Source organism: Vulpes vulpes, chromosome 3 (assembly GCF_048418805.1).
Source record: "Vulpes vulpes isolate BD-2025 chromosome 3, VulVul3, whole genome shotgun sequence".
NCBI lineage: Eukaryota > Metazoa > Chordata > Mammalia > Carnivora > Canidae > Vulpes > Vulpes vulpes.
In genome coordinates this window covers 80,993,433-81,019,428 of record NC_132782.1, presented here as the reverse complement: position 1 = coordinate 81,019,428, position 25,996 = coordinate 80,993,433, and the positions used below count along the sequence as shown (strand labels likewise).

General features: G+C 53.9%; 3 protein-coding genes across 3 annotated transcripts; 2 read left to right on the top strand and 1 right to left on the bottom strand.

Annotated features, from left to right (window-relative positions):
- Nucleotides 1–202: 202 nt before the first annotated feature.
- On the top strand, nt 203–5,592 carry CLDN4 (claudin 4). Its single transcript, XM_026019557.2, has one exon. It carries the CDS (start codon nt 4,171–4,173, stop codon nt 4,801–4,803), a length of 633 nt encoding a protein of 210 aa, XP_025875342.2. The 5' UTR covers nt 203–4,170; the 3' UTR covers nt 4,804–5,592.
- Nucleotides 5,593–6,357: 765 nt separating this feature from the next.
- On the bottom strand, nt 6,358–10,295 carry METTL27 (methyltransferase like 27). Its single transcript, XM_026019553.2, is given in 7 exon segments — nt 6,358–6,646; nt 6,648–6,768; nt 8,397–8,489; nt 8,786–8,921; nt 9,140–9,268; nt 9,849–9,974; nt 10,240–10,295. Coding segments are annotated over 6 exon segments (870 nt in total). The 5' UTR covers nt 9,972–9,974; nt 10,240–10,295; the 3' UTR covers nt 6,358–6,378.
- Nucleotides 10,296–23,335: 13,040 nt separating this feature from the next.
- Nucleotides 23,336–25,728, top strand: TMEM270 (transmembrane protein 270). The gene is made up of 3 exons (XM_026019620.2): nt 23,336–23,407; nt 24,890–25,306; nt 25,432–25,728. The coding sequence occupies exons 1-3, from the start codon at nt 23,336–23,338 to the stop codon at nt 25,726–25,728; spliced, it is 786 nt and encodes a 261-aa protein (XP_025875405.2).
- Nucleotides 25,729–25,996: the final 268 nt, after the last annotated feature.

Sequence of the window (25,996 nt, the reverse complement as noted above, 5' to 3'; positions counted from 1 at the left end):
GGTGCATGGAGCCTGCTTCTCCCTCTGCCTGTGTCTCTGCCTCTCTCTCTCTCTCTCTGTGACTATCATAAATAAATAAAATTTAAAAAAAACAAAAAACAAAAAAACAAAAAAAAAAACAAGCAAGCAAATAAAACACAGGATCTTAACTTGGCCATGGGCTGAGAAGTTTGTGAACTTCTGCAGAAGTAAATAGTTTTTTATTTTATTTTAAGATTTTATTTATTTATTCATGAGAGAGAGAGAGAGAGAGAGAGAGAGAGGCAGAGACACAGGCAGAGGGAAGAGCAGGCTCCATGAAGGGAGCCCGTCATGGGACTCGATCTTGGGAATCCAGGATCAGGCCCTGAGCCAAAGGCAGATGCTCAACTGCTGAGCCACCCTGGTGTCCCAAGTAAATAGTTTTGGACCAACTTTCAGCTAGACTAATTGAGCTGTGAAGCTGTTTCCTTTTTGTCTTAAAAAAAAAAAACAAAAAAACGCTGCTTGATTTTATAAGGATTGAAATGTTATGTTTGGGGTGTGTGGGGAAGGGGTGGGGGAATAATTTTGAGCTGGCTCTAGGAAACAAGGAGTAAAGGTCCCAGGATCCTGGTCTGGTCTGCTTGGCCCATAGAGATTCTTCTGGCCATCCTGGTAGGGGTCTGGTGGGCCAGACACAGTCCCTAGAAGGACACAGGCTCTGGGCTCAGTAGGCAGCAGAATGGCCAGGTTTGGGTGGGAGACTGTAGCTGTCCTTTTCCTAGGGATGCCCCAGGAGCGGGAGCAGGGCACAAGATGTGTATGTGTGTGTGGGGTGGTGGTGGTGGTGGTGGGGTTGTAATCCTGGGCTTGCTGAGCTCCTCAGGCTCTGGGGACCAGGAGTCTAAGAAGTCCCTGCTCCCACCTGGTGTGAGTGGGACCAGAGCCGAGGGATGGCTTGGTCATCCTCACGGTACTGCACTTTCCAGCTGACAAGGCATTTTCACATCCTCATTCACTTGACAGCTGTCTTCGTTAGGGGAGGAATGCCGATGTCCTCATTTGACAAAGAGGGAAGTTGAGGCTGAGAGGGAACCGGTCTCTCCAAGGTCACATGGCTGGCAAGATGCTTATGGGGTGGACAGGGATGGGTGAACCGATCTGGGGAGAGGGCTGACCTTGATAAAAACCAGCATGTCTGATACAATTCCATGGGCATAAAATTATACAGTGAATATTGGGAGAAAGAAAACGAAGTGAGTGCCAACCCTGCCCTCCTCACCCCAGAGGCAAAGATGACGGATGGCAGACCCATCAGAAGATGGCACTAGAAAGCGCTAGCCACGCTGTTGGGGGTGGCAAGCTCAGGGAGCCAGAGCACGGGCAGGAAGTGTCTGGTCTCTGTGGGTTTTTTCCTGCAACAGGTGGGTGGGACCCCGCCAGTGCCTCCTGGCACCAGTCAAGCCTCCACAAATATTTCTCCAGCTCCACTCACGTGCAGAGCTGCTCACGGTCCTCGGGGACCCCCTCCCCCAGCTCCCATTCCTTCTGCACACCTGGGCTCCCCGTCCACCTCGTCCACCTTGCCGGCTCTGGGCCCCTCCTGCACCTGCCCTTCCCCTGTGTGCAGCCCCTCCCCCACCTCTGATGTGCTTGACTGAACTGGCCAGGGAAGGACAGCTTCTTAGTCACTTCTTTAGGCCACAAGTGGAAAGTTCTAGGGCCCGTATGCCCCCTCCCCCACTCCTATTTCTCCAAGTGCCAGTTGGCTGTGTCCCAAGAAAACAAGGGCAGGAAGTCGGCAGGGGTGGGGTGGGGTCTGTCCATTTGGCCAGCCCACTTCTGGACTCAGCTTACCGAAGGCCTGGGACCATGGGTAAGGGGCACCTGAGTAAGTAGGCTCTGATGACGGAGTGCCCATCCTGTCCTGGGCAAGCTCTTGGCCTTCTCTGGGTCTCAGTTTACCCATCTGTACAAAGGCTGTAAGAGTCCCTGCCCTAGTTACTCTCGGGAGGCTGTGATGAGGTCATCACAGGAAAGCACTCATTGTCAATCTCGAAGGGTACTTATTTCTGTTGTTCAGCCCACAGACCTCCACGTGTGCTGTTCCTCTGAGCCTTGTAAGGAAAACCCAGTAGGTGTGGTCCAGGCAGAAACCATCCCTGTTTACATTGCTTGCTGTGTATGCCTGTGGGGGGTGGAGAGGGGAAGTGTAGGGGAGGGTGGGGTGGGAATTTGGGAACAAGAATGCCTCCTGCCTTCCTGAGTGCCTTGAGCACCCCTGCTTCTGTTCTCGGGGAGCCCCCCACCTCACAGACGGGCCAGCTGTGTTTACTGCCAACCACAATGCAAGACCTCAACTTCCCCACCGTGCCAGGTGGTCCCAGCCAGCCCTGTGATTTCCCAAGCCATCCACACGGAACCTCCACGGCCTCCAGTGTGCCCAGGGCCCACAGATGACTCCAATCGAAATCACGCAAGCTTGCTGATTGTCCCGTAAGAAACTCTAGGACACGAGGACATGTGGCCACCCCAGGGTGCCGGGTTCGGTGCTGGACAATGCTGGGAGCTAAGGGATGTGTTGGAGCCCTGGTACCTGAGGAGCCCCCAGTCTGGTGGTGACCATGTGGAGGGTGAGGGGTTCCCTTGATCTAGCCGGGGTGAGGCCCAACCACTCTCCCCCATAAAGACCCCCGCAAACCCCACCCTGCACTCTTTTGCCTCTGTTCAGTTTCCAGAGATGTCTAAGATGTGTGGACACCTCTCTGCCTGGCATCCAATGCCCTTGCTCATCCTGGGGCTTGGTGACACTTGGGACAGAGATTTCTGGCCCTTTCTCCCTCCCCCCACCAACCCCAGGTCTGGTCTGACTGGATTCCTCCAGGTTCCTAGAACTAGCTGCATTTCCCTAGCTCCCGTACCTTTGCCCTCCATGTTTCTTCCCCCCAAATGTCCTCCTTCACTCAGCCCTGCTGCCTTGCACAACTCCCAGGGGACCCATCCGTGGTGATTCTTGCCCTCGATGACCTGTGCACAGAACCCAAGACTATAGCAGGGCTCCTCTCCCTTCCAAGCCCCCTCCCCCTCTCTCCATGTGGTAGGAGTCCTGCCTCCCCTTCCAAGTCTTGTGGGACTTTGCCCCCAACCTGGTTTTATCTGACCACTGCTCTGTGTGTCTTCACAGAGTAAACAGCTTTTTGCTGGGCTTGTGCTCCCAGGGTCTGGGCCATGGCTTGCTCTGGGTGACCTTCCCCAGAATCTGGCCCAGTGGCCTCCATCCTGGCAGCAACCAGCCGAAACTCTCCTGGTGGGGGGGAGACAGGCTTCCTTATCTCTTCCACCAAAAGACCTCATCCCTCTGGCAGGGCTAGGAAGCCTGGCGGTGGTCAGGGAAGGGCCAACAGGTGACAGACCCAGGAGTCCTGCCCTCCCCCCACAAGCTGAGTTCCCCAAAGTGCCCTCATTAGGCCAACACCAAAATCGCTGGTGAGGCAAGTGCACAGATGATGAGAGTGATCAGGCCAGAGGGGAAGGTGATAAGGATGGGGCTACAGTAATCAGGGTGGGGCTTTTTGACATTCCCAGGACTCTGCCCTCAGATCCTCTCTCTGACGGTTCCCCACCCTGTCTGCCCACCCAAGCCTAGAACAAGGGTGCCCCTAGGGCTGGGGATCCTGGTCTTTAGGACCCGACCCTGGCTGGGGCTGGCTACCCCATGCGTCCAGGGGCCTGTGGTCTGTGACTCAGTGTCTTTCTCCAGGCTGACCTCAGCATGGGCCTGGGGGCTGGGAGACAGGGCAGTTTCCTCTGAGACTGGCTCTCCAGGATCTTGACTCAGGGGCCCAGGGCTGAGGTCCTGCAGTGCCTTTGTTGGCCTTGGCTCAGGAATCCAGATAAACTGGTCAGGGGGCAGGCCCCAGGGACCGAAACCCCTCCCTCTGCTCCCGCCCTCCCACACAGCCATATAACTGCTCCTGTCTTGGGGCGAGAGCCACTGGCTGAAAGGAACTGGTCTGGGTACGCTCACCTGGCTTGTCCTTCTGACTCCGGAGAGCTGGGGAGCTGATCCAACCGCCTCTGCCTCTGGACTCCAAGTGAAAGTCTTCCCTGTGGACGCAGAGTGTCTGTCCTCACCGCTTGGATTCCTACAGCCCTTTGGGTCGGACCCGCACAGGCTTCCAGGTCGTAGACCCCAGCGGACGGCGAGCCATGGCCTCCATGGGGCTGCAGGTGATGGGCATGGCGCTGGCCGTGCTGGGCTGGCTGGGCACCATCCTGAGCTGCGCGCTGCCCATGTGGCGCGTGACGGCCTTCATCGGCAGCAACATCGTCACGTCGCAGACCATCTGGGAGGGCCTGTGGATGAACTGCGTGGTGCAGAGCACCGGCCAGATGCAGTGCAAGGTGTACGACTCGCTGCTGGCGCTGCCGCAGGACCTGCAGGCGGCCCGCGCCCTCATGGTCGTCAGCATCATCCTGGCCGTGCTGGGCGTGCTGCTGTCCGTGGTGGGTGGCAAGTGCACCAACTGCGTGGAGGACGAGAGCGCCAAGGCCAAGACCATGATCGTGGCAGGCGTGGTGTTCCTGCTGGCCGGCCTGCTGGTCATGGTGCCGGTGTCCTGGACGGCCAACAATATCATCCGGGACTTCTACAACCCGCTGGTGGTCTCCGGCCAGAAGCGGGAGATGGGCGCTTCTCTCTACGTGGGCTGGGCCGCCTCGGGCTTGCTGCTGCTCGGCGGGGCCCTCCTCTGCTGCAACTGCCCTCCCCGCACGGACAAGCCCTACTCAGCCAAGTACTCGGCCGCAGCCCGCTCCGCCCCAGCCAGCAACTACGTGTAAGGTGCTGCCACTCGCCACTGCGCTGTCCCGCCGTCTTCGTTTCTCCCCGGACTGAAGGTGCAGCCCTCGAGCCCAGGATGGCCCTGCGTGGGCCACAGGCTGCCTGGGGCTGGGCGAGCAGGGACTGAGCCGGGCCCCATCTAGTCCCCTTGGACGTCTACCCGAGGCCCCCTCTACGCCAGCAAGAGACTCCTGTGCCACCGTCCACCCGCAGATTCGGAAAGGGGACAGAAGTGACAGGGTGTGGCTGGGGAGGAGGAGCTGGCTCCTGCTGGTCAGGACGGCTCAGCCCTGAAATGGCTCAGGCTCTGCCTCCCCATGGGGCCCTGCCCACTCCTGTGTTGGCCAGGATGGCTGGGGCCTCACTTACCCACCTGACCATGGAGCCAGAGTTGACACAGAGTTGACAGACGGGTTTAGAGGGGAGGGGTGAAGGTGCCACAAACTGGTTTGGGTAGTGGTGGGGAGGAGGCAGGGGAGGCTGCCCAGACCGCCCGCACCCCTTCCTGCCCCCACCCTGCAGCCTCAGGGCTCTGCCTCAGCAGCAGGACCCCCAGGCCTTTTGTGACTGGGCGACATCTGGATCCTGCCACCCCTGCCAAGGTCACTGGGAGTCCTGGGGACCCGCTGTGTTGGGGTGGGGGGGATTGTCTTTCTAGGGCCTTCACTCCCAGGAAGTCCTGGGCCTCTTCGCTGCCTCCTCTGTAGTTGGTTTTGTAACTTATGTAGATCTGTTTGTCATGGTAATTACCATTATTTTCTACAATAAATGGGACCTGTGCACAGGAAGACTATTGTTTCTGATTTCTGCTGTGAAAGTGGGCAGGGCAGGGCTGGAAGCCTGGGCAGGGGGTCAGTGAGGAGCAGGACCACTGTGTGGTGGCCAGGACAAGAACACTTAAAAAAACAGAACTTAGCCTCACCTTTGGAACAACCTTGCTCAAAGCCGTTCTTTTGTTTGAAGGTGAAGCCCTACGTAGGAAATGCACTGTGTGCCCAGGACTGTGGTAAAGGGTTGGGGACCCCAGGAGGGAGGCCCAGTGAGAACACTCAACCTTGGGGAGTGGGCCACCTGCCGTTCTCCCCTCTTTGTCCAGGCTTTGTCTGGAGGCCATGGTGGTCCGCTCACCCTCCAGGTCCCCTGTCCTGGTCTTGGCCTAGGCTGTCCCTGTTGTGGGTCTGGAATGTCCCGTTCCCTTTCTCTAGCCCTCTGAATCCTGCTTGTCCTGAAGGCCTGGCTCTAGGGCTCCTTCCTAATGAGCCTCCAAGACACACCTGGAGCCAGGCTTCCCAACTCTTTGGAGATGAGGGAACAGAATCCTGGACACGCGAAAGTATTTGCTCAAAGGCCAGAAGCACGGGCATGGGTTTCCTGGTCTTCCTGTTAGGGTGAGAGGACCTGCCACCCCGGGAGGAGTCACATCACATCTGCGGCCCTATCATGCCTGGCTCAGGGACAGCCTGGCATGATAGGGCGTCATCTGTTTTCTTGTCAACCTCTCTCCATCTCAGGGATTGATGTCATGTTCCTGGGTGAGAGAAGCAGAGCCAGAGTCCTGAGACCCCTTCTGGGGCTCATTTAATACAGTAGAACTCCCGGAGGGGCAAGTGGACACAGGGGCCCCATTTTACAGACGAAGCACAGGAGGCCCGAGGACGGGCCTGGCTGAGGTCAGGTAGAGGGTCAGAGGTTGGCCGGGGGCTGAGGACTGGACCCCACTCCCTCCTCCTGGGCCATGTCCTGCTTTCGGTACAGGTAGATGATGCCAGAAATGAAGCCATCCCTGTCAGAAGTTCCAGGGCCCATCTCAAGCTCGGAGGTGGCCAGTTCCCACCGGTCCACAGGCCAGGCCATGAGGCGTTTCCATGCCCCGGCCTGCTCCAGCCTGTCCAGCATGGCCTCTAGTGCCTCCTTGTAGCGCAGGTTGGATGGGTTGGTCCTGGTGGTCAGACACACCAGCCCCCCTGGGGAAGGGGGCGGGCTGAGTGAGGGAGGGGCAGGAGCCATGGTTCCAGGCTCAAGGCCCACCCCTTCCTGGGGAGGGTGGTCCCTTTCTGCTCCAGTCCTCAAGGGTGTTCTCAAGGGCTATGTCCTCCCAGCCTTGTCCCTGGGCCTGCCTTTCCCCACCTCCATGCCTTTGGCGCTCACTGCTCCTGCCCCAAGGAATACCCTTTTGTTCCCCTCAGCCTGACAGCCCCCTACACACCCTTCCAGGCTGATGTGTCCTTTACGCTGGGAATTCTTGGCTTAAGCCCTTGGATGGAGGGGACTCCGTCCTTACTGCTCACCCAGCCCCTTCTGTTGGAGGATGTGGCTGTGTTTGGAGACACAGGAAGGAAGCACTTTGGGCCTCTGGCAAGTCCCCTCACCTCTCTGAGCCTATTTTCCCAGCTTATGGAGTGGGGCTGATTCCCCCGGGGTCACAGGAACGACTGCACCGTCATTAAATGCTGGCTGCATGAATGACTGACCTATGGCTATAGGTCTTCTCCAGGCACCTACAGCATGCCCAGTGCGGGCTCAGATACACATAGGGATGATGGTGTCTGGAGAGCTTCCTGGAGGAAGGGGTGAGAAGTGGGCCCTGTGGGGTGGGTAGATGGGGCTCTGTGAGAGGAAAGGCTCCTAAGAGCCTGTATGATGTAGCTGGACAGACAGGGCTCTGGCCAGCTGAGGGGCCTGACAAGCACGGGCTGAGCTGGTTCTGATGGGAGCTCCCTGTTCTCTTGAGCCCAGTTACTACCTTTCTCTCTGACCCCACTCAAGACCCTACTTCTGTCAGCTTCCACAGCTCCCCAAGGCTGAAACCTGCCCAGACCTGCCCAGGCTTAGCCATGGGCCCTGCTGGGCCCAGTGGGGGTGAGGGGGGCAGGGAGAAGATGCAGCCTTGCTGCAATCGGAGCACCTTTGGGGCTTTCCGATCCTGTCCCACAGCCAAGGCAGGGTCTCAGCATCTTCCTACTCCGCCATTCTCCCTCCTGCCTGTGACTTCCTGTGGCTGTCTTCCCTGTTTCTGCCTGTGGCTGCATTCCTGTGTGTGCTGCCCTCCGTCCCCAAACAGCTCCCAGAAGTGCCGTTCTTCTCTGGGTGCTCAGAGTGGCCTGGCCCTCTTCCTCAGGTCCCCACCTGGCTTGGCAACTCACAGAAAGCTCAGGTATGGCAGTGGGTTGGTGATGGAAGCCCAGAGGGCAAAGGCCAGTGAGGGACAAGGCACATGGCTGGAGCAAAGCAAATCCAATTCTCAGCTGCATATCGACCCCTATGGGGGAGTTAGTTTACAGAAAGCGCTCACCCCAGTCCTGTGGGGGAAGGGGCTCCGCCACTGCAGGCAGGTGGGTAGGCAAGGAGATAGAGCCAGAGAGGAGAGTGGAGTTGCCCAATGGATAAGAGGCAGGCTGGCTACCTACCTGCCCTGTCTGTTTGCCTGGGTCTGTTGATGGTGGCTGCTGGTGGCTGGGATGTGAAGCTAGGCTATGTGACCCTGGGTAGGGTGCTGCACCTCACTTTCCCTGGGAGGTTCTGAGGCTGGTGTCTCCTCATGTGGGGGGTAGGGGGAAGGTGTGTGCCTGGGGTTGAACAGATTGCTCCTCACCTGGCTTGGTTACTCGCAGAAGCTCAGGTATGGCACTGCAGGGCACCTGGCCATCACTGAGGGCCCCCACTATCAGCACTGCATCGAAGGTCCCTATGCAGAAAATGGAGATGCGGTGTGAGGGTTTGTCTTTGTTATGGCCTCATGATGCCCATCAGAAGGGACCAGGCCTGCCACTTATGGCAGGGGGATATGATAAGTGTGGCCGTATCCTGGGCTGATGTCAGATAATGGGGTGGAGGGCTCAGACAGAGGGGCTCAGAGAGGGTCTCAGTGAGGCTTTGGGGGGCTCAGTGTGGGAGGCAGCTTGTGGAGGGTTCAGCCAGGGGGCTGGGGGCTGGGCAAGAGAAAGGGGCACTGTCAAGTTGTCTGGTTGGGAGAGGAGGTACCTTCAGAACTGGGCAGAGGCTCCTGGCCCAAGGTGCAGAGGCTGAGGTGCTGGTAGAGGCCCCGGGCTTGGGCCTGTTCCAGCATCTTTGGGCTCCCGTCCACTCCATGCAGCTGGAGGAAGCCCCGAGCCTGCAGCTGAGATGGAGGAGGAGGAAACTCAGTCACAGTTCACACCTGTCATCTCTCAGCTGGGTCCCTGCATCTAGGGAGGGCAGTGGGCCCACAGTAAATTGTAGTCCAAATGTTTGGGAACAGTGAGTCTGATGGGGGAGGCAGAGTTCTGGGACCAGAGGTGAAAGGAAAATTTTGAGCAAGTGGGTACAGAGAGGACAGGGGATCTGGGGAGGCCTCACCTCAGCAGCCACCAGGCCGGTGCCACAGGCCACATCCAGGATCAGGGCAGCATGAGGTGGGACTGGAAGGGCTTGAGTGAGGCAGTCCACTGCGAGGCATGGGGCACGGTACTGCAGGGTGGCCACGTCCTGGGGACAGAGTGCTGAGCCAACTGGCACCCTCTGCCCCAGCATTTGGGGGACCTCTGTGTAAGATTGTCTAGGAGTCAGGCAGTCCAAACTGTGTGTGCATGTGTGTGGTGTGTGGTGTTATGTGTGTGTGCTGGGCTCACTAGGGCTCCAGCCCCATGGGGATACAGCACGAGGTGCTTTCCTCAGTCAAGGGGCCAGGATTAGAGAGTCAGCACCCAGCCCACTGCTGGGAACCGCTCTGCTGGCCAAGGTAGTGCTCTCTCCTTAGTCCACAGTGATGCCTCAAGTGGCACTCCCTCCAGGCAGCCCCTCTGGCTGGGCTGCAGTCCCAGGGTGGCGAGGTCCTGCTACCTGATTTCTAGGGGCTGCCAGTGTGGAGCCTGGGGTTGGCCAGAGGGCAGGGCTGCTGTGGGCGAGGCGAGGAGGGGCTAGGCCTTGAGGGGGCAGGACCAAGGGCTCACCTCATTCTTACAAGCCACCCTCGGGTGACGGGAGGCTAACTGTTCCTACTTTGCAGATAGGAAAGTTGGGGCTGCGCGAGCCGAAGAGGTGGAAGTGAGGAGCCTGGCCAGTTTACCTGGTCGTAGTCCGGAGCCCAGCGCTCATAGAAGTGCAGTTTGTGGTCCAGGTCGGTGATGCCGTGTAAGGCCCCCACCCGAGCCCGCGCCTCGGCCAGGTCCCCGCCCTCCGCCTGAGCCATCTCCTGCGGATACGTAGCCTGGGTGTCTCGAGGCCCACTGCGGCCTCTCCCATTCCCGCCCGACACCTGCAAGGCCACTGCATGGGCGGCCACAGCACACAGAGGGCGAGACGGGACACGTGGGGCTCAGGGCTGCGCGGGGGGTGCTCCCTGCAGCGGGAGGGAGGACCTGCCCCCACCTGCCCGCTCCCGAGGCGGCGAGCCTGACGCAGTGAGCCGGATTCCATCACCCACGGGATCTAAGAAGGTCGAGGGAGCCAGAACTCACCGCGGATCCCACTCGCCGGCAGGGCTGGGAGCCCCGGAAGTGGGGCGGGGCCTGCAGGGCGAGCCTGGCCCCTCCCCCGCCGCCCACGGTGATTGGCTTTCCGCTATGAGCAACTACCCAATCAAAGGAAAGCGCTGGCAGCCGCCCCTCCGCCATCAGCCAATGAACTCAAAGTTCTTGGCCTTTCTCTAGCCCGGGAAGATCAGACTCAGACGCACTTGCAGGGTTTCCACTTTTAGGAGCATCTCTGTGGCTCCCTCTCGAGGTCCTTGTATGCCTTTACTTTTAGGAAGTGAGAGCCTCTGGAAAAAAAATTTTTTTAAAAAAGATTTTATGTATTTATTCATGAGAGACACACAGAGAGAGGCAGAGACATAGGCAGAGGGAGAAGCAGGCTCCCCATGGGCATCCTGATCCGGGACTAGATCCCGAGACCCTAGGATCACCACCTGAACTGAAGGTAGACGCTCAACCACTGAGCCACCCAGGTGCCCCGAGCCTCTGAAATCTTATGGACAAGAGGGGGACCTAAGATCGGCCTTCATTTTTTGAACAGTCACCTTGGTCTGGGCAACGCGATCCAGTAGAACTTTCTGTGGCCGTGGAAATGTTCTATACTGGATGCTGTTTGATATAGTAGCCACTAGCTACATGTGGCGGTTGGACATCTGAAATGTGGCCAGTGCTCCTGAGGAACTGAATTTTAAGTTTTGTTTTAATAGTTTAAATAGCCATCTGTGGCTAGTGGCCTCCATATCGGACAGTTTGGGGATTCTTGTTACCTAAAGTCAGTCCAAACACTTGCAGCCTCTGTCCTAGCATCTTTAGCTTGGGTTGCTCCAGGGGATGCCCTGAGGTGAGCTTGTTAGGCATGCAAATTAATGAGCCCAACCCCAGACCAAGTGGATCAGAATCAGATTGTAAGGGGGTAGGGAGCCCCCAGAAAATCCTCTTGAAACAGATTCACCAGGTGAGGTGATTTCTCTTTTTCAATTTTTTAAAAAAAGATTTTATTTATGGGCAGCCCCGGTGGAGCAGTGGTTTAGTGCCGCCTGCAGCCCAGGGCGTGATCCTGGAGACCCTGGATCGAGTCCCACGTCAGGCTCTCTGCATGGAGCCTGCTTCTCCTTCTGCCTGTGTCTCTGCCTCTCTCTCTCTCTGCATCTCTATGAATAAATAAATAAAATCTTAAAAAAAAAGATTTTATTTATTTATTTGAGATAGCACACAGGCACGATGGGGAGGGGGAAAGGCAGACAGAGAGGGAGCAGCAGACTCCCTGCTGAGCGGGAAGCCCAATGCGGGCTCCATCCTGGGCCCCAAGATCATGACCTGAGCCTAAGACAGATGAGAAACCAACTGAGCCACCCAGGTGCCCCTCTTTTAAAAAAATTTTTTTTAAAAAAATTTTTGTTTATTTATTTGATGGAGAGAGACAGCATGAGCAGGGGGAGCTGCAGAGGGGGAGTGAGAAGCAGACTCCCTGCTGAGCAGGGAGCCCAACGGAAGACTCTATCCCAGGACCCTGGGATCATCACTTGAGCCAAAGGCACATGTCTAATTGACTGAGCCATCTACATGCCCCTCTCATGATTTCTGTGCCTCTAGGTTCAGAAGCACTAGGTTAAAGAACCCTTGGGGATCAAAGTTTGGGCAGATGGAGTCTGGGAGCCTGTTGCAGTTGTCCAGGAGGGAGACGATGGTAGCATGACCTTGGGCAGTGGTCATGGCTGTAGAGAGGAGTGGATGGAGTTCAGAGATGTTTTGGTGGTAGAAGTAGCAGGGCTTTGGTGATTGAGAGTGAGTGGTGTGGGGAGGGGAAGCAAGCTGTGGGGAGTTGAGCCTTTGGGTTGATGTGGTGCCATTCACAAGGGAAGCTGGAGAGGAGGAGCAGATTTGGGGTAAAGAGGATAATAACAGTTTGGGGGTGTTGAATTTGAGGTGTCTACGTGAAGATGTCCAGGAGGCTGTTTGATGCCAGTCGTGGGCTCAGGAGAGAGATCAAGCTGGAGATAGATTCAGGGTCATGAGTAAAACCGGTGATGATTGAGGCAGCCAGTAAAGGTGAGATGTGCAGGGAGAGAAGATAAAGAGAAGAAGATAGGGCTCAGGGTCCAGCTTGAGAACTCCCAACCTTTCAGGGAAGAAGAGGAGTGTCTGGGAGAGCTGGAGAAAACCCAGCAAAGTTAGGAAGGATGCCAAGAACAGAGTGTTTCAAAAAGACAAGGAATGGCCAACTGAGGTGGTTAAAATGAGGCTTTGGAAGTGAGCACTGGCTATAGGGATGTGGAGGTCTTTGGGGCCGAGAGAGACCTTGAAAGTGTACACTATTTACCTCCTCTTCCCTAGTTAGACATCGTGTCCCAGCCTCCCTTATCTGTAGGTGTGGCCGTATGGCTGAATTCTGGCCAATTAAAGGCAGATGGTGATGAAATGCTCTATTTCCAGACATGGACCATAAACATCCCCTATCTGATCCTCTGTGGAGGGGCGCCAAGCACCCAGAGGAGAATGGGGTTCCCAGATAACAGAATCTGGGACCCTAAAGGACTGTGCATAGCCGTGCCCTCTCCACCAACCTACATCGGACTGTAACATGAGCAAGAAATCAATTTCATTGTGTTGAGCCATGGAGATTTCAGGATTGTCTGTGACAATAACTTGTCATTTCTCTCAATTAATTCAGTGACATTGGCAAGAGCAGTTTTGGGGGAGTGGAGGAAACCCAAATTTCAGCTGTCACCTCCCAAGATCCAAACCCAGATCTGTTTCAGTCCAAAAGTGTACAGTGAGTGTGTTGTGTTCAGCTGCAAATAACAGAGCGTGGGCACAGCTACAGCTGAAACACACAGAGAGAGATTGACTGGGTTCATCAAGGAAGCTGAGACTGGGCAGTCTAATCAGAGGCTCAGTTATGCCATCAGCGACCCACACTCTTGTCATCTTCCTTCTCTGCCACCTTTTGCACAGAAGCCTTTGTGCTCATGACTGTCATCTCATGGCTGTTGCATCTCCCGACAGGACAAGAGGCAGAGGAAAGGGCAGAAAGCTAGGCCAGCTCAGACTACACATCATCACAAAAGCTTTATTGGAAGCACAGGATCGTGAATCTACTTCATCCTATTGGCCACTCTGGGTCACATGGTTGCCCCTGAGCCATCACTAGCAGGTGAGTTGGGAGGGAGAGGTTGGGAATGGGGACTGGCTCAGTCAGCTGACAGTGTGGGCCCCATCTCTACAGCCTCATGTTCTGTTTAGGCCCATAAATATTTATTGTGTACCTACTGTTTATCAGGCCCTGGGCAGGGCACTTGGAGTCAGAGATGAGTCAGAAACAGCCCCCACTCTACCCTGGTCTAGTGGGGTGGGGGAGATGGGTGTCTTCTCCTCTTCAGGCTCTAGTTACTATCTCCTCAGTATCTGAATGCAGGCTTTTCCTTCTAAGTCACCTGCCCCCTCCCTGGTGTCCAGGACCCCTCTTTTGTCTGGTGGTAGGTGCTGTGGTGTTGAAAGATGTTATTGGAAGGATTGACTCTTTTATTTTTAAAGATTTTTATTTATTTATTCATAAGAGACATACAGAGAGAGGCAGAGACATAGGCAGAGGGAGAAGCAGGCTCCCTGTGGGGAGCCCGATATGTGACTTGATCTCATGATCCCAGGACCCCAGGATTATGACCTGAGCCGAAGGCAGACTCTCAACCATTGAGCCACCCAGGCATGCCAGGATTGACCCTTTATGTAAAGTGGATAGCCCTAAAGGCAGTCCTGCTGGATCATCAGAGGGTGGCCTGTCTGGCTCCAGGATAGAATCTAGGGGAGGCCCTAGAGGGACTGCATATCTGTCCCCAGAGTCCCTCAGTGCCTCTGCTCAGTGGTACTCCACTCACTGATGGGGTGCTACATGGTCTGTGGACACCAACATGGCTCCTATAACAATGGCTCCTAGGCCCTTGTGGAGAATGAGACTTGCCATGCGGGGTCCTGGTGGGAGCTGGTGGTCTCAGGATGTGCTCTGCTACTCCCAAGCATGGACCCCAGGCCCCACTGACTTCTTGCCCCAGAACCCACTCCATTTCTTCTCCTCCAGAGCCCCAGGAAACTATCCTAGCCTCAGGGAAGGAGGTATTTTTCTGACCTATTGACATTTTCTTTTTCCTGTTATCAGCCCCCTTAAGTCCTAAACTTTGGAACCCCAAAGCCTTTCCTGTGTCTTTTGCTGACAAAGACCCTCCCCCGAAACACTGGACACCATCCAGTCTGCCCCCAAATCCAGGGTGTGAAAAGGAGCAGTTTATTTTTCAAAACTATTGCATGACCTCACAGATGGGCAAGCCAGAGGTCAAGGACTGCAGGTGGCTGAGGCCAAGTGAGTCACCCTGTGGCCAGAGTGAGTGACAGGAAAGGGTCAAGTGGACAAAGGTGAGGCCATGTTATGTCAAGATGGCCCACAGGCAAGACATAGGGATGCCAATGGGCAAGAGTTCTGAGGGGGATGGCATGACTTTTGGGAGCCAGGTGTGGGAGGGTGGGATGTTTACATGCGTGAAGATGTGCGGATCAGTTGGGATGCTTCTAGATGCAAGTGCTGGATTGGGGTTGGAATCCCAATCCCAATCCCAAAAATTTTTTTAAAAGATTTTATTTATTCATTCATGAGAGACACAGAGAGAGGGAGAGAGAGAGAGAGAGAGAGAGAGAGAGAGAGAGGCAGAGACACAGGCAGAGGGAGAAGCAGGCTCCATGCTGGGAGCCTGACATAGGACTTGATCCCGGGTCTCCAGGATCATGCCCTAGGCTGAAGGCAGTGCTAAACCACTGAGCCACCGGGGCTGCCCCCAGATGGTTTAAATAATTGGGGTTTATTGTTTAGTCATATGAGAAGTCTGGTGGTCCACAGTACAAGGCTGGCTCTGGGGCCCACTGATTTTTCTTTTTTAACGATTTATTTATTTATTTGAGAGAGATCGAGGAAGCAGGGGGAAGGGCAGAAGGAGAGGGAGAGAATCTCAAGCAGACTCCTCACGGAGCATGGAGCCTGATGAGGGCTCAATCTCACGACCCTGAGATCATGACCTGAGCTGAAACCAAGAGTTGGATGCTCAACCGACTGAGTCCCCCATGCGCCCCGTGGCCCACTGATTTCACCAGGGACCTAGGCTCTGGTGTCTTATTTGTGTGTTTGCCACGAGAATTCCTTCCGGTCACAGGATGGTGGCAGCAGCTCTGACATTCGTGTGTCCTCACATACAAACCCCAAGGCAGGCTGGGCCCTGTCTCCTTGACTCTCTCTCATTTTCTTTCTTTGGAGGGAGGATGCTTTCCCAGAAGCCCCAGAGGCTGGGAAAGCCTGGTACTTCCAGGCTCGGGCGTGGGAAGTGAAGCCCTGCCTGTGGGAAGCAGGGAGAGGGCAGGCCAGGGTGGTGGTCTGGCGGGGGGTGGGGGTGTGGCTGCTGGTGCAAAGTGAAGACGCTGCTCACGGGTGTGTGCAAACACGTGTGCTTCCACCTGCATCTGAGTCTGATGGGTGGGAGCATCCCCAGGGTACGTGTGCAGGGCCCGGGCCTCAGGGCCCGAGGTCACCAGGCTGGGACTGGCTTTCTAACCCTTCATGGGGCTGCAGGGAGTTATAGCGTCAGATCTGTGTTTCAAAAGGCACCCAGAAGGCAGCCTAGGAAGTGCGTCCTGGGTTCCCAGCCTGTTGTAATGATCCGGGTAAGAGCTGAGGCTGCCATAGGATTGACAGGTCGGAGGGTGGTTGGGGACAAGAGAGCAACTTCCCTTCTTCTGGTCTCCTGTCTCCTTTGCTGCCTCTTTCTTCTCTCCTCTTCCTCCTCCAGTCAGGGAGCACCCCTGACTCAGTCCTGGGCCCTTTCTCCGCATCTAGCTCCACGCACTTCCTATGTGATCTCATCTTGTCCTGTGGTTTCAAATACTTTTTATATGTCAGCGATCCCCAAAGAGGTGACTCCAAGCCATGACTCTCCCCTGAACTCTGGACTTGTGCCCCTGCTATCTCCCCATGGAGGCCATGAGCCTTTCTCTGGCATCTCTTCCAAATCCAGTTTTCCTTGTTCTCCTCTTCCTCATCCTCCAGAACCACTGTGCACCCAGAGGCTAAGCCCAAGCCAGCTTTTTCCCATCCCACTTTCTGTTGTGTCTGCAAATCCCGTGGCCTCATCCCTCTACCTGGGCCTCTGCTACTCTGGTCCTGTTTACCCTTTCTTCTCACTCTGACCCCTGCTGCAGCCTCCTCACTGGCCTCCCTGCCACCCTTCTGGGCCCACCCGCAGTCCATTTTCCTCAGAGTAGCCAGAGGTAGTATTGATTATTGTTTTTCAAAACTTTAATGGAAAATTACAAACACATAAGAGATTAGCCCCATGTTTTGGTTCATCACTCAGTTTCAAAGTTTTAGTTAACAAAATACACCCAACCAGAATGATGTTTTTACAGTACAAATTTGTTGAGCTTACTCCCCAGCTTAAAGTCCAAATTCCTGGGCTCCCTGGGTGGCTCAGCGGTTTGGTGCCTGCTTTTGGCTCAGGGCATGATCCTGGAGTGCTGGGATTGAGTCCCATATCGGGCTCCCTGCATGGAGCCTGTGTCTCCCTCTGCCTGTTTCTGCCCCACCCCTCTCTCTCTGTGTCTCTCATGAATAAATAAATAAAATCTTTAAAAAAAAAATCCAAATTCCTTACCAACCTCATCCCTAACCTCTCTCCTCACTCCACCATCCTTGTCTCTGCTGTTCCTAGAACATGCCATGGTTACCTCAGGGCTTTTGCACTTCTGTTTTTGGGCCCAGATCACTCTTCCTTCAGATCTCTGCTTGATTGGCTTGTTCTCAACCTTCAGGTATCCTCTACCTAGAATGAACAAATATTAGCATTTTGTCATTATTGCTTCAGAATATGTGAATGTAGAAAAAGACAAGATAACAGATTAAACTGAAATTCCTTCTGAATTCCTCCCTCCTCCCTCTGCTGCTGCAGGGACCCAGCTACCACCCTGAATGGCTGGGACCTTCCAGGTCTTGTTTTTATATTTTTACTATATATGTCTGGAACGTATTATATTGCTTAATGGATTTGAGAACATGTATATGATCGCTATTGCTTTATAGCTATTACTCTGTAAATTCCCTCTTTTACTTAACTTCCTCCCTCTTTACTATGTTTTTGAGATCTTTCCACATTGGTGTGTACAGGTTGCATTGATGGTAACCACTGCTTAGTCATCCCTCAAACAGATACACCCAATTCATTTATTCATTTTCCTACTGATGGAAAATGATGCTGCCACAAATAGCCTTGCACATTTTTTTTGTTGTTGTTATTGTTGTTCACAAATGAATACTTCTGGAAGTAGTGCTTTACAGAATGGTGTTTGCTTCCTGGTATGGGGTAACGAAAACAATTCAGTTCATTGTAAAAGAGAATGAATAGAAAATTCACGTTGCACATAGTAAGGGCAATTATTGTCGTGAGCTCATTTCAGTTTCACATATGTGTGCAACGGGCAGCTGTGAATAATACCTTTCTTAGCATGGTTGGCTCTCAGAGTCTGAGAACTAACATGAAAGTGCCAGGTGGGGGCACACATCACATCAGATGCTCTGGTTGCCTCCATGGACTCACACACTTTATCAGACTTTTTGGTTTTTGCAAATGAGTAGGAGAGAGTATTTCATTTTAATTTGCATTTCCCTTGATTACTAATGAAGGTGCACAAGTTTTCATAAGTTTATTGGCTTTTTGGGTTTCCTCTGCTGTGAATTGTCTTTGCCTATGTGTTCTATTGAGTCACTTGATTTGGTCTTATTTATCTTTATGTTTGTAGGAGTTCCTTAAATGTTTTGTGTATTCTGGATACTGATTCTTGGACTGTTTCTTGAGTTGCAAACATTTCTCCTAGGCTGATGCTACCTTCTGGCTTTGCTCATGGTGTCTCCATACCAGGTTCAGCGGTAAAGAGCTTATCAGTCACTTGGACCAGGACAGTGGTGGTGGGGATGTAAGGGCAGAAGCTAGATGGCCAGTGGCTGGTGGTGGCAGTAAGATGTCTGCAGAATTTATTTCAACAACATGGTTTAAGAGGTCCTTGGCATCCTCAGCTGTCTTTTCTACATAGTAGCCTGTTCCCACATTGATGAGTACTTGTTCCACATCATGTAGCTTCCCAGGACACACATAGAAGTTGTCAGTGGGACGAGTATCTCTTTCCCCTTGTTGTTCTTGTTCAGCACGTTCAGACAGTCCTTGGTCCCACGGACTTGGTCTGTACCACCTTGAGCTGGGCAATGGACGTGGACAGGAGCTCCACTTCCTGGTCCAGCTGGTTCTTGAGCATTTCTAGCTGTGGCAGTTTCAGCTCGGTGATGTTAACTGACTGCACCATGTTGGGAAGGAGGCTTTTTTTTTTTTTTAGTTAATTTTAAGGTATCAAGGACCCTTCTTTATATTTGGTCAGATTGTTCTGGAATTTCAAAATGTAGTCTCAGCCTCCAAGTAAATCGCCAGAAAGTAGTTTGGTTGAGATGAAAAATTTCCACATATTGCCTTATGAATCAATACAATTTGTGCACTTGGAGGCCGTTTCTTTTTACACATTTGTGCATGTTTTAAAGCATTTTTGCCTAGCCTGTAGCTTATTTTGTTTTTAAAAATTCTTTTTTTATTTAAAAAAATTATTTATTCATGAGAGACCCACAGAGAGAGAGGCAGAGACACAGGCAGAGGGAGAAGCAGGCTCCATGCAAGGAGCCCGACAGGGGACTCGATCCCAAGACTCCAGGACCACGCCCTCACCCGAAGGCAGGCGCTAAACCCCTGAGCCACCCAGGGATCCCTAAGAATTCTTTTTTAAAAAAAGATTTTATTTATTCATCAGAGACACAGAGATAGAGGCAGAGGGAGAAGCAGGCTACCCTCGGGGAGCCTGATGTTGGACTCGATCCTAGGACCCTGGGATCATGACCTGAGCCAAAGGCAGACGCTCAACCACTGAGCCACCCAGGTACCCCTTGTTTTTTAAAATTCTTGAGTTAACTTTCCAATCCACAGGGGTTGGCTTCATTGACTCATCAACCCCAAAGCGTTGGTGTGGGGCCGGGTGCTGCTCCAAGCACTTCCCAGACCCTGTTGGAATGACTTCTCCCCATAACCTCATCCATTTGATTCTACAAAATGTATCCCAGTTTTCCAGATGAGGGAACTTGGGGCCGAAACAAGGACCTGTGATTAAATGTCAGAGGTCAGTTCAAACCGAGGGCAAAACGTTTTCCTTTAACCAGGATAGGCTCCTCTTGCATCCATCAGTTCTTAATTATTACTTTTGTATTTAAGTGGCTCTGATAAAGCCATTTTTGGAAAGTCAAAAATACAAATTGCAATACATATGAAAGGGATATTTATCATTTTTATGTACTTCTGGGGGGGGGAATATAACGATTTGAAATAAAGTGAGATTTTAACACTGGTATGTGAAAGGAGAAAAGTGGTCTGGATCATTCCCTGTGGTTTTGCCTCCAGTAACCCAGACATGACGTGACTCGCACCAGGCCAGCTCCTCTGGATGACGCACGGTTGTTGTCACAGGGAAACCAGCCTCCCAGACTGGCAGGGGACAAAATAGCAAATGAAAAGTTTTCCAAGTCCAGCAGCGAGCGCAGGTGCGCTGGGCTCCGCACCCCCAGTGTGTGCTCCCCTGCGCAGCCGCACTGCTGTCCTGCACCTGCAGAGTAGCGCACCTGAGCACACCTGAGAGCCTTTGGGCTGCCGGCAATGGGAGCAAGCCCGAGGTAGACTGCCTGCCCTCCTCTAGCGCTGGGTCCTGGGCTGGGGAAGGAGTCTGTGCAGCGGGGCCACTGATAACTGGGTTAACCCACCTGGTCCTCCCTGTTACCTGCAAGGTGTAGACAGGGCCAGGGAGGGGAGGTGGTTATTGCCCAAGGCCACATAGCACATAGTGCACGGATGGCCTTGAGCCTAGGTGTTGAGTAGGAAAGAAAAGAGGATGGAGGGTTCCTAGCCTAAGAACCCACATCTAGGGGCTCCTTATGCAACAGCTTGGCCTGGCAAGGGGCTGAATCTCCAGGCAGTTACTCCCTTATTCGTTGGTTAATTCAACAAATACTTCTGGAACTCCTGCTGTGCACCTGGCACTGTTCCAGGCATGGAGCACTGTCGTGAACAAGGCTCATGGTCCTGGCCTTCAGAGGTGGCTTGGCAGGAAGGTAACGAAGGAAGATGACAGGGGTGACTCTGGGGCTTCTGGTCACTGGTACTGCATGGCTGAGGCTAGGTTATGGGGCGACTGTGTTAGCAAGTACAGAGCCACAAAGAAGACTTCCTGAAATTTTGCTTGGGGGCCAAGCTCTGGAGGGAGGGAGGGCATAGCTGATGGAGCTGGGACTGAGACCCAGCTTGGTCTTGAGAGATACCCCGAGGGGCTGCCCTGGCAGCACTGGGGCAGAGTGAGGTCCTTGTGACCCCATCTCCTGCCTGGACCACATGACCAGGGAGTTTGGTTGATGTGAGATTGAAGACCATCAACTCAGCTTAGTGATAGTAGAATTCTTGGTATGGAGGTGCTGGGTGATAGCTTGGAGGGGGGGGGCAAGCCAAAAAGGGGAGGAGACAAAAGAGGGGAAAAAGAATCACAAATCCTAATTTCTGTCCCTACCATGTGATTCCCAGCAACCTGTCAGGCCCTTCCCCAAACCCACCATTCCTCTCCACCACCACATTGGTGGACAGCTTCACCAACCACCCTTCATTCAAGCCTTCTGAGGGGTCCCTTAACCCCTGCTTTGCTTTTTTTTTTTCAGGATATCTGTGTGTCAGACAACCTTGGAATAAATATATGGTGTCCCCCTCTGGGGCAAAGCACAGGCATGCTCCAGTGTGATGAAAATGATGTCTATCCCAGGAGCAAAGGGCTGACTTGCTTACTGCCCATTAAAAAGATTTGGGTTCTGTAAGCTTAGATTTACTCTCTCATAATATACCTGCTGGGTGGACAAGGGTCACATCCCCCTGTGGGATTTGGGACTCTGAGGAATAAATGCTAAACCCTTGGCAGCTAGTGCTGTGAGCAGTAGATGGTCCTTCCTTTCTGACCCAGGAATCTCATGCTTCTGCCAGCAGCCAAGGCACTCGGGGAGGCTGGCTGGTCAGCCTGCAAGTAGGGTACCACCTTGGACCTTTCCTGGTACATGACAGCTTCCCACCGTGTTGCTCTACATTCTATGTGTCTTTGGCATCTGTCCACTTCTCTCCATTCTCAGGGTTTATTGTTGTGGATTCCTAGCTGATCCGTCCCCTGCCCTACCTCCTCCCCACCCTCGCCAGCTCAGACCCCTTCTCCCCAGTCTCACCTCCTCAGTCCTAGAGCACACAGGAATCTCCTTGCTGCCTCAGCTCTTCCACGGCTTTCATTGTGTGATAGAATATTCTGTGGCTGGACGCCTGGGTGGCTCAGTGGTTGAGTGTCTGCGTTTGGCTCAGGTCATGATCCCAAGGTCCTGATGATCAAGTCCCACATCGGGCTCCCTGCATAGAGCCTGCTTCTCCTCCCACTGACTATGCCCCTCTCTCTTTGTGCCTTATGAATAAATAAATAAAATCTTTTTATTATTTTTAAAGATTTGGCATTTGCCGACCTCACCACTTGCTTTGTGCTCCTCCCTGCCTCTCGCTTTCTGCTCTCAGAAGTGTTCAAATCATGCTGTTTCCCCTGTCCGGACCGTCCTTCACACTTTCTATGGGAAGTTCCTAGCCATCCTTCAAAACTTAATGCAAGGAGGCCTTTTTGAAGCCCTGGTGACCCTTTAGTGCCACAGTGTCGCAGGTACAGAGGGAGGGTGGGTGATAGGAAAGGCAGAGGACAGAGTGGAGGGACTTTGCACACTTCACCCTCCAGACCCCAGCTGTTGTCCCAGGAGAGGAAAGGAATTGGTGGACAGACTGGGCTGAGGTCATCCTTGATGTTGCAGGGACTGGGTTCCCACGTCCAGTTGGGCAGGTTACATCCTGCACAAGGGTGCCTGGCCGAGGTACAAATGAGGACTGAAGACACGGTGTGGCTGAGGGCTGGGGTGGCAACCACCCTTTCCAACCTGCACCAGGGTGCCCTCTAGTCACCGAGCCCCGCATTACAGTAGCCTTTCCAGCAGAGGGCGTGCTTCTAAAAATTTCTAAAAGGCTGTGAGAGCCTCCTCTTGTGGCCTCCTGGGGCACCTGCGAGGGGGGGGGGCGGGGGGGAGGAGTGTGGGGGTGTGGGGAGGTGGGGGGATGGGACCCAGACAGGAAAGCAATCTGAGGCACTCTGTGCTCAAAGTTCTGGATTCTCCCAGAAAATCCTAAGCCTTTGATCCTAATTGCAGCCTCGGGCAAGCTTTGCAAGATGCTCCAGGCAGCCTGTGGCCTCCGTGGAGTGGGCGAGTTCAGCAAATTGTTGCCTTTCTTTCATTCCCCCTCCTCTCTCCAGAACTCTCTGGAGCATTCAGGTCAGCACACTGTCTCTCCCCTGCTTTGCTGTAATGGAGTCTTAGGTGTCACTAAGATCTGAGGGGAAAACTAGCAACTTCATTTCTCTGCTTCGTGGTGGGGTGTGTGTGTATGTGGGGATGCATAGAGGGGCTTAGGTAGGGGTCTGCAGGTTTGGGCAGCTGAGGCTCCTATCTGTCTCCAAATACAGTGTCCCCTGTAGCCCTGGAATGGTGTCAAGATATCTATTTCCTGGGCCTTTGATTCTTTGGGATTTCCACAGACGTGGGCAGGTGCAGCCCCCAGCCACCCTCAGCCACAGTTTCTGTACACAAGGACTGCCTCAGTTCCCACTGCAGGCCCCGAGGCTGTCCCTCTGAGAACCTTCTCTGGCGCTTGTGTGGGTGTCTGGGCAGTCTCCAACCAGGAAGGGGACAGGATGTAGAAGACAAATACCTTAGTTTTTGCACATTGCAGGGTGGGGGAGGCAGGTAGAAGGGGGTCTTTTATGGCAACTGGGTCACCACGGTAACTCAGCCCCACCCTGCAGTATCTGTGAGGTCACCCTTCCTCTCCCAGCTGGAGGAGGGGGAGAAGGGGCAGATATGGAGGCCGTCCCTCCGGTCAGATCCAGCCTCTTGGAAATTCTGCTGCTGGTAGTGAGGCTTTCAGTGCTGGTGAGTGGGAAATGGGGGCCCCCAGGCCTTCCCAGTTACCTCAGAGCTGTTGGACCCCATGGACCTGTCCCATCCGGTGGAACTAGGTGACTGCCTCCCTCAGAAGCCTCACCCACAAGCCACAGTGCCCGTAGTGGGGTACATAGCCAGTCCCAGATGGCCGTCTCCCATGCTGCCCCCTAGGGCTCCAGGTGGTCCTTTGGACAAAGGTGTGTGGGGTCTAGATGGGGTGCTTTAGGGCTCTGATGAGGGCCCGTTCAGCCCCAGGAATGGTGGAACTTTCCCGTTATAGTCTCTTTCCCCACTCAAGCTTGCACTTTTATTCCATTAGATGGGAAGCATCATATCCACCCTGTCACCCAGGACAGAAGCCTGGAGATCTTGGGTCCCACTCTCTCCTTCACCCCTCTCTAGAGGTCACTCAGTCATTGCCCCTGCACTTCGCATCTTTCTACCCCAATGCCACTGCCATTTGTCCCCAGCTGCCCTCATGACACCAACAGGTAGCCGGTGGGCAGGAAAGCCCAAGTGCTTGGGAGAAAAAACCGCCTGGGGTTCAAATCTGCAGGATCAGAGGGCTGAGGGGGAATGGTCACTCCTTCTATCATCATAATGAACCATTTTCTTTGCCTAGACTTCTTTTTTTTCAGTCATTTATTGGCAAAAGAGGTTATAGTAATCATAGATTATCTAAATTACAAGATATTTTCTCATATAAGCATAAATATTTGCTTAATAAAAATTTTAAAATTAGGGTTCAATTTGCCAACATATATCATATCACCCAGTGCTCATCCCGTCGTGCCCCCCTCAGTACCCATCATCCAGTCACCCCCACCCCCCTCCCACCTCCCTTATCACCACCCCTTGTTTGTTTCCCAGAGTTAGGAGTCTCTCATGTTCTGTCTCTCTCTCTGATATTTCCCACTCATTTTCTCTCCTTTCCCCTTTATTCCCTTTCACTATTTTTTATATTCCCCAAATGAGTGAGACCATATAATGTTTGTCCTTCTCTAATTGACTTATTTCTCTCAGCATAATACCCTCCAGTTCCAACAACGTTGAAGCAAATGGTGGGTATTTGTCATTTCTAATGGCTGAGGAATATTCCATTGTATACATAGACCACATCTTCTTTATCCCTTCATCTTTCGATGGACACCGAGGCTCCTTCCACAGTTTGGCTATTGTGGACATTGCTGCTAGAAACATCGGGGTGCAGGTTTTCCGCTTTGCCTAGACTATTATCAATAATCACTTCAAGGGAAAGAAAACCAAGATAAAACGAAATACTTTCTAAAGCGAATGGACTGAGAATGGAGTCCTTAGAAGTAGGCAGATAAAGATCTTTCTTGTTGGAGAAGTTGAGACCTCCAGAGAGGGGGGACCTGGCCTATGGTAGCCTGGCAGCCCCACCCCTACAATAAAACCGGGGACAGGTAGGGTGCATGAGTGACAATGGTGTGGCTCTCCCTCCTGCAGCTGGTCCAGAACCGAGTCCACCTCTACAATTTCCTCCTGCTCAAGATTCTCCTCTTCAACCACTGGCTGTCGGGGCTGGCCCAGGAGGCTTGGGGGTCCTGCAGCGGCCAGGTCCATCCCCCCGCTGGGCTTGCAGCCAGCCCCTTGGGCCGGGTGCTACGGGCAGGGCTGATGCTGATGGAAGTCCCCATGTGGCTGGGGCTGCGGGCGCCCCGGCTGGTGGGGGTGGCCGTGCTGCGCTGTGCCCGTGCCTTGGGCCTGGCCCCGAAGTGGCTAGGCCTGTCTGCGGCCACCTGCATGGACCTGCTTCTGTCCTGTCTGCATGGCCTGATGCTGGCGGTCCTGCTGCTGTCACTGCTGACCTGGAGGCTGTGCCGGAATGCCCATCGCTGCGGCCTGGGCTGGCTGCTCAGCAAGGTGGGTGGGCATGGCTTAGGCCAGGATGGAAAGGGCAGGCCTGGGACACTGGGCCTGGCAGCCAGGCAGCGCCACTGTGGGAGCTCCTGGTGGCCACCTCCTGCCCCTCCACTTATCCCCTCCAGGCTTTGCTGGGCAACCGTGTGGTGCCAGAGCTCCTGACACTGCTGAAACGTCTGTACTGGTGGGTGGAGAACACAACAGCGTTCACCTCCTGGCACCTAGCCTATCTCATCACCTGGACCACTTGCCTTGTCTCCCACCTGCTGCAAGCTGCCTTTGAGCACACGGCCCAGCTGGCCCAGGCCCAAGAGGCTGAACCCCTGAAGGGCTCAGGACCCTTGTCTGAGTCCCCGCTGCCTGAACCTCTGGGCCCTGAGGCCGGGCCAGCCCTGCCAGAGCATGGGATCCCTGGAGAATAAGTGTGTCCCCATCTGTCTTTCTGGATCTGGTCTGGCTTGGGGTCTCACTCTGTGTCCCTCTCCTCTACTGGCGTATGTGTGCATGTGTGTGCGCATGCATGCCCTAGGACTGCCTCTGGAAAGGAACTCAGATTCTGTGGGCCCCTGATCTGTGCCAGATAACTCTCCCAGACACTTTCCATATATAATTTTGTTTAAATCTCATAGCATTACGGGCATCAGGTTTGATTAGCTCCATTTTCCAGATGAGAAAATTGAGCCTCAGGAG

What these genes read in the sequence shown, in the direction of transcription:
- TMEM270 (XM_026019620.2), top strand. Translation starts at nt 23,336, where the DNA reads ATGGAGGCCGTCCCTCCGGTCAGATCCAGCCTCTTGGAAATTCTGCTG. An exon ending in TAGTGAGGCTTTCAGTGCTG is followed by an intron (nt 23,408 to 24,889) that starts GTGAGTGGGAAA and finishes TCCCTCCTGCAG; the next exon opens with CTGGTCCAGAACCGAGTCCA. An exon ending in TGGGCTGGCTGCTCAGCAAG is followed by an intron (nt 25,307 to 25,431) that starts GTGGGTGGGCAT and finishes TATCCCCTCCAG; the next exon opens with GCTTTGCTGGGCAACCGTGT.
- CLDN4 (XM_026019557.2), top strand. Translation starts at nt 4,171, where the DNA reads ATGGCCTCCATGGGGCTGCAGGTGATGGGCATGGCGCTGGCCGTGCTG.